Source organism: Alternaria metachromatica, assembly GCF_023757995.1.
Source record: "Alternaria metachromatica strain BMP 0045 chromosome Unknown scaffold_1, whole genome shotgun sequence".
Lineage (NCBI taxonomy): Eukaryota > Fungi > Ascomycota > Dothideomycetes > Pleosporales > Pleosporaceae > Alternaria > Alternaria metachromatica.
In genome coordinates, this window is record NW_026055492.1 from 1,585,585 (window position 1) to 1,597,855 (window position 12,271).

At 53.3% G+C, this 12,271-nt stretch overlaps 5 protein-coding genes across 5 annotated transcripts; 2 read left to right on the plus strand and 3 right to left on the minus strand.

Moving 5' to 3' along the window:
* Window positions 1–199: 199 nt before the first annotated feature.
* Window positions 200–1,273, plus strand: J4E83_000512 (uncharacterized protein; the record flags this gene model as incomplete). Its single annotated transcript, XM_049327474.1, has 1 exon — window positions 200–1,273. The coding sequence occupies one exon, from the start codon at window positions 200–202 to the stop codon at window positions 1,271–1,273; it is 1,074 nt and encodes a 357-aa protein (XP_049193619.1).
* Window positions 1,274–2,791: 1,518 nt separating this feature from the next.
* J4E83_000513 (uncharacterized protein) lies at window positions 2,792–3,782 on the plus strand (the record flags this gene model as incomplete). Its single annotated transcript, XM_049327475.1, has 2 exons — window positions 2,792–3,574; window positions 3,630–3,782. The coding sequence occupies 2 exons, from the start codon at window positions 2,792–2,794 to the stop codon at window positions 3,780–3,782; spliced, it is 936 nt and encodes a 311-aa protein (XP_049193620.1).
* Window positions 3,783–4,049: 267 nt separating this feature from the next.
* On the minus strand, window positions 4,050–5,787 carry J4E83_000514 (uncharacterized protein; the record flags this gene model as incomplete). The annotated part of the gene is made up of 2 exons (XM_049327476.1): window positions 4,050–5,411; window positions 5,782–5,787. 2 exons carry the CDS (start codon window positions 5,785–5,787, stop codon window positions 4,050–4,052), a joined length of 1,368 nt encoding a protein of 455 aa, XP_049193621.1.
* A 223-nt stretch (window positions 5,788–6,010) lies between these two features.
* On the minus strand, window positions 6,011–7,945 carry J4E83_000515 (uncharacterized protein; the record flags this gene model as incomplete). Its single annotated transcript, XM_049327477.1, has 5 exons — window positions 6,011–6,261; window positions 6,313–6,673; window positions 6,726–7,291; window positions 7,341–7,719; window positions 7,778–7,945. 5 exons carry the CDS (start codon window positions 7,943–7,945, stop codon window positions 6,011–6,013), a joined length of 1,725 nt encoding a protein of 574 aa, XP_049193622.1.
* A 1,963-nt stretch (window positions 7,946–9,908) lies between these two features.
* Window positions 9,909–11,003, minus strand: J4E83_000516 (uncharacterized protein; the record flags this gene model as incomplete). Its single annotated transcript, XM_049327478.1, has 3 exons — window positions 9,909–10,620; window positions 10,706–10,871; window positions 10,922–11,003. The coding sequence occupies 3 exons, from the start codon at window positions 11,001–11,003 to the stop codon at window positions 9,909–9,911; spliced, it is 960 nt and encodes a 319-aa protein (XP_049193623.1).
* Between the last annotated feature and the right edge of the window lie 1,268 nt (window positions 11,004–12,271).

Below are 12,271 nucleotides of genomic sequence, written 5' to 3' on the forward strand. Positions count from 1 at the left end.
TGAAGGGCATGCGGGAGTTGTTCGTCATGAAGGTAGAGAAAACCATAAAAAAACGTAGAAAATAGAAAACTTAAATAGGCTTCTTGACATGGTTGGTGATATCTCCTTGCCAGAAGAACAAGCTATGACGGCGATGGCTGGTATCGATAAGGTGCACACTACGCGCAACTCATAATTTCCACTCGGTGCCCGCGTCACGATGCCACCCTCGACGCGTATCCCCGCGCTCCTCCAACCCTACGTCCAACTACCGCACGACTCGATCCTCCTGCTCACGAGCACCCTCGGCGCGAGCGCGAACTGGCTGCTCATCCGCTTCCTCTGCAATGAGCTGAGCACACAAGATGGTGGGGACGAGGGGCACAACGTCGTCCTCGTCTCTTGGATGAGAGAATACGACTTCTGGAAGCAGGAGGCTCGAAAGGGCGCAGCGCTTGATCTGGACAAGCTGAGGAAAGAGGGACGCTTTGCCTTTGTGGACGGACTGGGCGCTGGTGGGAATGCGACGGATAGTGCAGCGGAGAGACCATCGCGAATTGATGCGCAAGCAACACCACGAGTTCCAGTGTCGAACGCGACACCACAGAGAGGGCCACAGATATTGCCTGCGCGAGGACCGCCTGGACGGATAGTGCCTGCGAGAGGGCCTCCTCCAGCAGCGTCAGCGGCAGCGCCAGCTTCACCCCCAGCTACGAGTACCGCGAACGGCCCGGCGAGTGCAACCCAAAGCACGCCAGGTCACTATACACTCAAGAGTCTCGAGATTGTGGATATCAAGTCCACCATCTCCAGCGCCATCTCCCCACTCGCTACGTCCACCGCTCGAAAGACACTCCTCATCTTCGACAACCCCGATCTCCTCCTAGCGCTGAACCCAGCCATCACACCCTCCCACTTCACCACCCTCATGCTGCAATTCCACACGCTACCGAACGTATCCCACATCCTCACGCACCTACAAGCCGACAACCCACTCCTCAGCCTCTCCACACCTCCGCAGCCGCTCGAAGTGGCGCATCATAACTTGGTTGTCAAATGCGCACACATGAGCAGGAGGATACTAGGTGTCAGAGTATTAGACACTGGCGTCGCGAGGGATGTGAGCGGTGTGATACGCATTACTGAGCAGAGAAAACAATGGTTCGATGTTGGCTTTGGCATTGAAGCTAACAAGGATGGCGACGACAGTGGGAGAGGCAAGGAGTTCTTGTATCAGGTCAAGAGCGACGGCAGCGTAAGGGTGTTCGAGCGTGGTGCTGGAGGAGAGGGCTGAGGTCTGCATCTCAAGCTTGACGAGCAATCCGTGCATCTGCACCCCTCGTTGACGCTGCAGGATCATCGCCTCTCTCCGCGGATGCAATGCGCAGGAAGGTGTATATATAGTCGTCTCGGCTACATAGCATGCTCCAAGCCACGCAATGGAAAAGACCCACACATGATCAATTCTTATCATCAGCTGTCGAATACCTCAGGCTAACTCCTACGTTACTGCAACAGAACTACGCGAGCCTCTCAGAACGCCGTATCTTGTGCATGTCTGCATGCAGCGACCGACGAATACGGACGCGGCTCCTGATATCACCCGCCGCCCCCCCGGCCCCGAATCCTCCTACCTGGGCACCCAATCCTCCGCGCGCGATCATCGGCGAGCGACTGACCAACGGTGCACCGGCGACTCCGAACTTTGCGCTGCCATGCAATCAATACAACACAGCTATTATGATCCTGCTGCAGTGATACAGCCACGCCAGGGTGGGTGGGGGAGGCGGCGGGAAGGTGGAGGGGAGGATGGTGGACGCGGTGGTATAGGAGATGCTAGCTGTGGTACTGAAATACATCGATAGTATCATGTACTCCATGTTGCGATTCTTATCATAGCCTTCCAAGAATGCGAGATGAGAGCAATGTAGCGAGGCTATTCCACTTTTGATCAACATCTCCACATGCATGGATTTCGAGCCATTTACAACGCTGAGGTTTGCCAAGTTGCATTCTTATTGGAGAGCTACAACACAAATCGCAACATGGAGTAGATCTAAGCTGTATGTGGATACCCGCGATCTCGGCGAGCGACTAACCAACAGTGCACCGGCGACACCCTGAACTTTTGCGCTGCTATGCAATCAATACAACACCGCTATTATCATCCTGCTGCAGTGACACAACCACGCCGCCCGCAAAGCCCGCGCCATCACATTCGTATGCCTGGTGACGACAAACAACGAACTTGATACGAATTCCCCAGTTCAACGCCAACGCCCGCGCATGCGGCTATATACAGATATGCAACCAGATCCTTCGCACTGGACGCTCTCTATAACTAGAAAGGTTGACGATGTTCCAAACGGGCTACCCTTACCTACCTAGGTAGCCGACGTGCATTCCATCAGGCTGGTTTTGGGGGCGCCTTACACAGCAGCATGCGGCACAGTTGCCTTCGTCCAATCGATGTGCGAGACGCCACGACGCGGCCTCCCGGGGTCAAACGTTTGCTTCAAACAAGGTGACAGGGACCATTCGGCGAGAAAGAATAAGCGCTGTGATGATGATGGGCAGGAAGGAAGGCAGAGGAGGAACATGCCGCTTGTGTGAGACATGCGTGACGTGGAAGTATATATGGTTTAGAGTTTCGCTGCTGACAGCAATGGCACCGAGATGTCTGCCTGCTACTAAAATTTATCTATTCCCCAGCCTTGGACTTGAAGGATTGCACTGTTCTTTTCAGCTTCGATCAGTCAATCTTACCTTACCTTACCTCTCTTCCATCAACCCGGACAAAACAACTCCAACAATGTCAACCCCCCACCTCCTCGATCTCCCCACAGAGATCCTCAACCACATACTCACCCCCCTACCCCCATCCTCCCTGCTCCGCTTCTCAGAAACCTCCCGTCACGCCCGCATCCTCGCAAACGCCAACCTGCACACCCTCTCCTTGGGAATCGCGCCCCTCGCTCCTGCCTTTTTCAAGTACCTCGACCCGTCCGTCACCACTAGTACAGCCAATCCCTATGAAATCTGGCTGCACATCCCCCAGGCAAGAAGTTACGAGTACCTGACGTTGCATAACTTCCAGAGCGCGCTCGTAACGAGCATACTGAAGCGCCATGGCACCATGCTCCAGCATCTCAACATCAGTGTTTGGGCGTTGACGTTGCCCATGGCGAAAGCCATCAAGAACTTACGCGCTCTCCGCGCCTTCTCACTCAGAATCGAAAGCGGAGTAAGATACGTACGCGGCATCCCGCGGTCGCGTATCGCTATCGAACGAGAAGAGCAGGGGAAGGCTTGGGATGTGCTTATCGAGAGTGCGGCTGAGTGGGGTGGGAGACTCACGGTGGTGAGGTTGGAGAATTGTGATGTGAGGGCTGAGCAGTTGGCTGTGCTGTTGAAAGAGAGTAGGGGGTGTAAGGAGCTGGCGTTGAATCGGTGCCGGTATCTGGGAAGGGAGATGTGGACTTCCCTTGGCGAGTGGGAGGGGAGGGCAAAGTTGAAGATGTTGGATGTAGCGGAGTGTGGGGGTTTGTTGGGAGATGAGGCGAGAGAGGTGGTGGGTGGGTTGGATGGGTTACAGGTACGTTACTATGTGTCTTTTGACGCTTATTACTTGCATGCTGATACCAAAGCAGACTCTCAATCTCTATGACTGTCAAGAGCAGCGACCTGGAGAATTTGAGCGTCTAAATGATGAACTCTGGCATATCAAAGACTTTACAGCACCAAGACCGGGTGGTTACGGCGAGAACATGATCATCGAGGTGGATCCGGACTACATCTTTTGAGAATAGGAAGTCAAGGTGGAGCTTTAAGAGTAAATTGTTTCAATTGTTTATCTGAGCAAGCAAGGAATCGCAACGACGTGAGCGTCGAAGACCAACCATTCCAGCTGCCACTGTTTGTCTATATACGTATCATCTCTCGTGTGGCACTACTTGGGTATAGCCCTCACTGATCGATCCATCTATTCAAGCATCCACTGCCCTGCCTATCCGTCGACAGCCTCGTCAATCCATGTATCCTAACCACCAATCCTACCACGTAGTCCAGCCTCAAAACTTCTCATACTGACTGTAATCCATATCCGGGTGATGAAAAGGGCCGCGAACATAACCAGGAGGAGGTGGACCGAAAGAACTGCCCGACGACACCGAGCTCTGACTAGCCTCAACCCTGTGCTGAGCATCCTGGCTAGCGCGAGCGCGGAGGTACTCGCTGTACTCTGACACGCGCTGTTCCTTAATCTGCCACTGAGCAGCTGCTTTGAGCATCTCCTGGTGAGCAATGATATCCTCAATCGGCTGGTTGTAGTAGGCGGCCGTATGCTCTTCGTAGTGGTGACCGGGGTGAATCTGGGCTTGGTGTTCGGGGGAGTGCTGCATCGATGCTTTGCCTGTGAAGAGGTACATGTTGTTGGTGTTGGGCTCGGCGCCGGTGGGCTTGGTGGCGTCTTCGGATCCGACGGGCGTGGCTTTGGTGGGGCGGCTGACTTCGTAGTCGACGTCGCATATGGGAGCAGCCCTGCGTGCGTTGTTGCGGGCGTGACGTCGGGCAATGAGCTTCTCCTCAGCGGACTTGGCGGCGAGGGCCTCGCGCAGCGTCTTCATCTTGGCTTGGCGGCGCGACAGCCTGGCCTTGACGACAGCTTCTTCCTTCTCCAAGTCGAGCATACGGCGGTACTTCGACTCCAAGTAAGCACCGATCATGGGAGGCGCCCAGTCCTGGACAAAGTTGAGCCCGAGGATTCCGTTGTAGACATCAGAGCTGTAGAGCTGCGACAACTGCTCATGCGCCTCCTCTGCTTTCATGTTCTTTTCCCTGACTTGGTGAACCAATTCGTGCCGGAGCGACTCGAGCCTTGCTTCGCGGATCGCATCGTCGAGCGCTCTGCCGCATGATGGGTTGTTTAGGACGTTCCAGTACTCAGACAGACTGTTGTGAAGCTCGGCGATGCTGGGGCCGCCTTCAGAGATGTCCTCAGACGCAACGTTGAAGCCACTGTCGATGCGGAGGTTCAACAACTGATGCATCTCCTGCATGCGTGCGACGAGCGCATAGTATATGTCCTCGTAGTCGGCGAGAGGGCGGTCGGTGGCCTCTTCGTCCGCACGCTCGTAGATGCGTCCGTGAATGCGCTCGGCAGTGAGAAAGCCGTGAGGCAACAGGCTTGGGCCGACCTGCTTCTTCTGCAGGCGGTCGAACAGAGTGCTGAGACTGGGGCTGTAGATGTCGAGTTCGGGCTTGCCAAAGAGGTTGCAGGTTCCCGCAAGGTTGATGAGGTAGTTACTGAGCTTGAGGATGTGCTCGACGATGTAGTCGGTCGGGTAGGCTGTGGTTGCAGCTTCGACAGCCATCTGGCTGACCGCCACTGCGAAACCTGGGAGGAGAGTCTTTGGAGACATCTCAGGAGGTATCTTGGGTTGTGAAATGTAAAGTAAGAAGGTATGAGATGATCAAGGCGAGCTTGTTAGGGACGAGTTGGAAATGGAGATCCGCGTAAAGAGCTGAAGAGTGTGCAGTTCAAAGTACTCTCAGTGTGCGATCAATATTAGCGAAAAGGTTGTGGGCTTGAAAAGCTGGAATTGAGGGGGCTGGGAGACGATTTGGTAAAGTGAAGGTGAAGGGACACCTGGAAGTCAGATATCCCGCCTCCCTCACTTTGCTGGTATTGTTCGTGCAGAACAGCTGGACAATAGACTTGAGCTTATTAAGGCGACACGGGGACGGCCCTGAAGGCTGCGATCGTGGGACCAAGGGTGCAGTGTTGCTTGTTGCTGGAGAGACGACCATTTCGTGCGCGCGACGTCATTGATGGCGGCGAAACGCTCCGTAGCAAGAGACGAATCGCACCAATTAGTACCATTGGTAGAAAAAAGATCATTTATACCGTCTCATGAGCATCCCACTTGCCTTGGTCGGACGATGTTGTTGCCTGAAGGTGTGGGTGACCTAAATGATGATACTGGCGTCCCATCCAGGCATGCGCTGACTCACCCCCTCATCTGGTCATCTTTCAGGCTATCAGGCTCCGTACCAATGCCCTCGCGTCGAAGTTCCTCAGCCGGCGAGGCAGTTCATCTTGGATCCAGTTCCGTCCGAAGAAGGCGCTGCCAGCAAGTACTCCTGCAGTAGCGAGCCAGAGGATAGTCTTGGTAGTGCCCGGTCGAAACTCTTCGCCCGTCTTTTCGTTCCGATAAATAAAGTCGTTCTTTTTCCAAAAGATACTCCTGAGCCAATAGAGGAATTGCCAGTCAGGGTACATCACTGACAGAGTTAGCGCACGGACTCGCATCAGAATTTACCCTCTTCACTCACTATTGTTCAGACCTGTCTTGGGATCTACAGCCCAATTGACGCACCCAGAATTCCACACGAGCTTGCTAGCTGCATGTTGTGTCCATTGCGAGTCTGCGACAGCAGCTTCCGGCTTGACCTCTACGGTCGCTGATGGTGGTGAAAGCATTTGAGGAATGAACGATCGCGATCGATATGATGGCAGTGACTTGAATATGGGCTCAAGTAGCCTGAGAGTAAAGTTGATCTGGCATTCGACGGTGTAGATGACACTGAGATGGCCAGTGACGGTATTGGGCCCCATGAGGATGAAGAAGTTCGGGAACTGTGGGACCACCGTACCGAAGTAAGCTTGCGCGACGCCTTGTGAGGTCTTGTCCCACTGCAATATGCATTAGTATATAGGTCTCATGCGGCGAGTTTTGTAGGCTCACGTATTCGTTCAAGCGCAGTCCGTCGCGCCCTGCTATCTCCATCGGACAAAGCATCTGCTGTGTTGCGAAGCCGGTGGCAAGCACGATGGCATCCGCCTTCACTTCGCGACCGCTCTTTGTTACCACGCCATCATCGGTGACTCTTTCTACTGGATCGTTGGCAACCAGCTCAATGTTATCTCGCCATAGGGTCTTCAGATAGTCTGTGTCCAACACCTTCCGCTTGCACCCAATTTCGGTCTTTGGGATTAACGCGCTCCAATACTTGGGCGGCGCCATGCTCTTTACGTATGCTTCGTTCTCCTTGGCCAGGTTTTGACGAATGCTGCGCCCAGTCTCAATGTCAAAACCACTCCAGTCGCGCTCCATGTCGTAGTAGAATTTCGCACGGTAGAGGCGCATTGCTAGTGGTACGTAGCGCATTACGGTTTTGAATGTATTTGAATAGTAGGGGTTCTGGCGTTCTGCAAGGTATTGCGCTTGTCGTCCGAATTGTGTGAGTTTGCGCACGGGGTTGGGCTCGTTCGCCATGATAGGGACGAATTGAGTTGCTGAACAGCCGTTTCCTGGGAGTTTGTAAGTATGCGACTGACCAGACGATACATTATCGCTTACCAAGTACGACGACGTCTTTGTCCTTCCAGTCGAAACTGTGGTCCCATTGCGCAGAATGGAACAGTTTGCCCTGGTACGTATCTACTCCGGGCAGATCGCACTGCTTAGGGACTGAGAGCGAGCCCACACCCGAGACAAATATCTTCGCTCGACGCGTCGTCCGTTCTTTGGTTTGAAGGTTCAAGATAGATACCTCCCAGACGTTGTCGAAATCGTTCCAAGCTGCTTTCTCCACTATGGAATGGAAGCGGACGTGTTCCACGATCTTGTACTGCTCGGCCACAGAGCGGAAGTAGGCCTGAATCTCAGGACGCATGGAGTATTTTCTCGACCAATCTGGGTTCAGCGCGAAGCTGTAGGAGTAGAAGTGTGAGGCAACCTAGTCATCTTAGCATAGTTTTCGGCGCCGATAGCTGTTTGGACTCGGAACAACTTACATCGCATCCACAGCCTGGATATGTGTTTGCCAACCAAGTGCCACCGACATCGTCGCTCTTCTCAATGAGCTCAAAGTTACGAAGACCGTACTTGCGTATGATTTGGACAGCGAGGCCCAGGCCGCTCATGCCCGCACCTATGATGAGAACCTCCGTATCGAAAGACATTATGAAGTAGCTTTAAATAACTCGAAGATACAACGAGATATGATGAGGGGAGCCCAGAATCGCGACCAGCATCGGATAGAGCAATAGGGATACTTATACCTTTGACTTTACGCCATCTCCTCCGCTGATCCACTGATCCACACCCCAGAACGACCAGATCCCCATGGGTGGAGCCTGCGTCTCCCGTTCGACCTCATCGTGTCCGGAGTATGGGTGCCGTCTAACTTCTTCGTGCCTGTGTTCGCGCGTTGACGTTGAGGTATGGTCGTTGTTTGGGCAGGTCTGCCGAGCAGGAAGAAGGAAGTTTGCCGACAGCCAATGACAGACCTCGGCTGTTGCGGGGACCCCACACCTCGCACACGCGTGTATGCTTCTCGTCACGATCCGGATCTTTCGCTTTTGGCATCCCGACGTTTCCCTTTCGATTGCGCGTACGATTATTAACATCACTTCGGAATGCTCGTGGTGTTTAACGTAGGGTGTCGCGGGCAACTGACGTCATCGCCTCGTCGCGGCGTTTTGCGATTATAACGCGCATCTCACTCACAAAACGAACGCCAACCTCCTCGCCTACAATGTTGAAGAGTACAACCTGGCGAAGAATGAACGTGTGGGATTCGTGCTTTTCCTAAGCCCGATCGTAGGTGACAGCTCGCCGTCAACTACGCAAGACTCGCAATGGGCTTACCAGCAAGTCTCGCACGCGACATATCGCCACCGCGGCCTTCAAAGCGACGAAGAACGTCTGAAGCAGATATCAGGAGCCCAACTTCAAAACCAAATGTGCATTCAGATGCAACGCCAACTGTCGCAAAGGCTGTACCCGCGATGGCAGCAGTAGAAGCCGGCAAGGTCAAGATTGACGATCACCTTACCTACTTCAGAAACCACCTAGTGAAAAGCTCTAGAGACACAGCACTTGACGTACCAAGACTCTCAATCGATGATTTTACCACCCTCTACCAGTCTAATGCCAACCCTTATGGTCACCACTTTGTCGTTCATCAACACAACCACCCAATTGCGGGTGTACATTATGACCTCCGTCTTCAGTTCTCAGAAACGAGCTCGATGTCCTTCGCCCTTCCAAAAGGACTTCCTGGCGACATCAACTCGCGGAGCATAGGCAGAATGGCGATCGAGACTAGAGTACACAACTACTGGAACCATTTGATCGAGAGTGCCAACAGAAAGACTGGAAGCCTGATCATATGGGATACCGGAACTTATAGCATCTTGCCCAGGAGGAAGAGAAAGAACGGGATACCAAGTCCACAGACTACGGATGATGACGAAACAGAAGACGATGAAGCGGCAAATGAGGGAAGCGAGGTTGCAGGTGGAGAGTGCCAGGAGAGCTCAAAGCTGGTGGCAGCTTTCAAGACTCGATACATACGCCTACGTCTACACGGTACACGATTGCCACACAATTACACGGTCATATTACGCCTCCCATCGAATGAAATAATCAAAAAGCCGACAGTGAGACGAAGAAGGAGACGATCCCAGCGTAGCTCTGCAACACGAACCCCCGCGACCTCAAGTGACGAAGCTAGTATCGCGGACGCATCCGTACACGATGAAGTAGCGGATCAAAATCTTGACACCGACACAGAAGAGGAAGATCAAACACGTACCACCAATGCATATCCGGGCTCGACGAACGATATTGGGTCGGTACATCAACGGCGGTGGTTTCTCCAACTCGATCGGCAGAGTAGCGGGTTTAGTCCGGATACCTCCGGCAGTGGAAGGGGGAGATGGACTGGAGGCTTCAATTCGTTTCTCGTACGCGGTCGAGATTATGAGCGAAGCGTTGTTACCGGAAGGTTAGCACGAGATGTCGAAAGCGACGAAGGGGTTGAAGATTTTGTAGGAAGGGGAGGTTGGACAGGAATCGAGCATTAGACATAATATACATTATACCGGACGTTAAAGAAGACACCTGCAATCATCCGGGGTATCAGAACGTAGTCACCACCTCCATATTTCCCTCGACGCCCCTCATCTCCAAAGCTCCACGCTTCGACTTCTTCGCTCCGCAGGTGTACACCATGTCGAAGTACCACCGATGGGCTTCGACATCCATGATCAACCAGGCCTGGTTTCCCTGGAAAAGATTGGCAGCACCAGCGAAGGTCTGGATGTCGCCAGCCGATACCGGTTGTCTACTCGGCTTGTTTATGTAGTACTCAGGACTGATGTGAACATATCCCATGGTCAACAACGGCATCTTAGGAACGGGATCGTTCCAATGCGTGACGCGGAAGTTGCCACCACGCTGGTTGCTGATGTAGGAGCTAATCTTACTTCCTCCTATCCTTGGTGATCCGAAATTGTACAACGCGACATTGTAGCCAGCAGTGCGCATACTGGCGGCGGCGAGAGTAGCGACGGCGCCTCCCAGACTGTGGCCTGTTACGGTGATCCTGTAGCTAGGGAAGGCGGTTATTGCTTGTTGCACGGCGGGTAAGACACTATCGCGTGCATCAAGCCAGGACTGCCAAAAGCCGCGGTGGGCAGTGCAGCCTGGGCAGATATCTGTTGTAGTGGTGCCGAAGTCGAGGTTCGTACGCCAGTCTTCGATGGTGTGAGTGCCGCGGAAGGAGACAACCACGAGTTTGTTCGTATGATCGACTGCGACAAAGCCCGTCACATCGGTCATCGCATTCTCTCTGTATGCTGTTAGCTTCCGGATCGTTCATCGCCATTCAACACCTGCTGAACCTTGGCGTCTGCGGGGGCTGGGATTAGACTCACCGGCTGTACTCGATGACGGTGGTAGAGTCTGCGTCTTGAACAAGCGGGCAGTTGCCAGTGGAGCACTCAATCTGATCTCCGGTGGAGTCATAGTTGTTTGAGCAATATGCTGCCGACGCATACTGCTCCATCAACTTGAAGTTGCCCAGAAGGTTTGGCGCGATGCCTGTCACTCGTCAGTTACGCAACGACAAAGATGCCGCACTACCAACATACCTCGCTCCTGGATGAGTGGCGCAGCATTGCTGCCGGTGGCGCCTAGCAGCACAGCAACAAAGAAAGAAGAGAAAGTAAGCATGTTGAAAACGAGTGACTGTTGGAAAAGAATGACTTGGGAGGAGAACCGCAGAATCGTCTCGCGACAAGCCTAATCAAGCGAATCTCTACCTACATATAGGGACGACACAACCGACTCATTCTCATAGTTCGTAGTGTACCGTGGACGCCATCGTTTGCTTCGTCACACGAGATCCAAGTCTGGACTTCCTAATGCGGAGGACTAAGCAGCCACGCTACCCACCGCTCACTCCGTAGTTCTCTGTGAATACCCAGGACGATGAAACCATTGGGACGCGTCTATATCCACATGCTTGCTTGTGGTTGAGCTTGTCACCTTAGGGAGGTCGTTCTGCGATGCCATTGGTCAAGCCAAGGACGGGAAGCGTGGGGCGGCGCGTCCGCCGCGGCACGACTTGCACTTTGACTTTGACGTTGACCAGACGGTTGTTTGGATAAGATTTGTTGTCGAAGCCTCGTCACTAGTGCGCGGCGCGTCCTTTTGGTGATGGGAAGAACAGACCCGAAGACACCAGTCCGGGAAAGGAGGTGGAGGAGTCTGTGCGTGAGCTAAACACGCCACTAGCGCGTGGCGCAACGAGGCGGGCACATCTAGGGAAGTTGAGTGAAACGATAGCATACTCTTTACTCCTCATTCTACTGCCATGCCATCACATCCAAGTAGTTCTAGATTGTGAATCCCACCAGTTCTTTCGAGCAGCGAGTCGTCACAGCTTGGCAGCTACGGCATTCGCGACGCATCTCAAAGGAGATCGCAATCACAGTTGACACGCCGTTGAAGGCTATTCTGTGACATTCCACATGCAACAGGTGTTGACTGCACTTGCGCGCGCTTGTTTTGCAGCAAGCAAAGGACTGAATATATATGACTCTGGGGGTTATTGATACAGATATCTCGCTACACATCATTTCCCCGCTTAATCTCCGATCGAGACTTACGACAGAACCCAACGGAGAGCCGTCAGTTCCTACAAACCGACTACCAATGCTGCGCGATTTAGTCAAGGTCGACGCGGAAATGCTCATCGCTTTCCTGGCAGCAGTTGCATTCTTCTGCTTCTTCGTGTCTGTCCTCATCCTATACGTTGGCCTTATCGCAGTCTTCTTGGGCTTGCAACATCTTCTGGCTCTTGCTGTTGACCTTCAGGGCCGGATTAATCGTATGGAACGCTATTTAGAGATAGAATATCACGTACGGCAGGCGTGCAACCTAGGCCGATGGCCAACATTCTAGGCTATGGGATCTGGTCTGGAGAGAGGCCTCAAGAA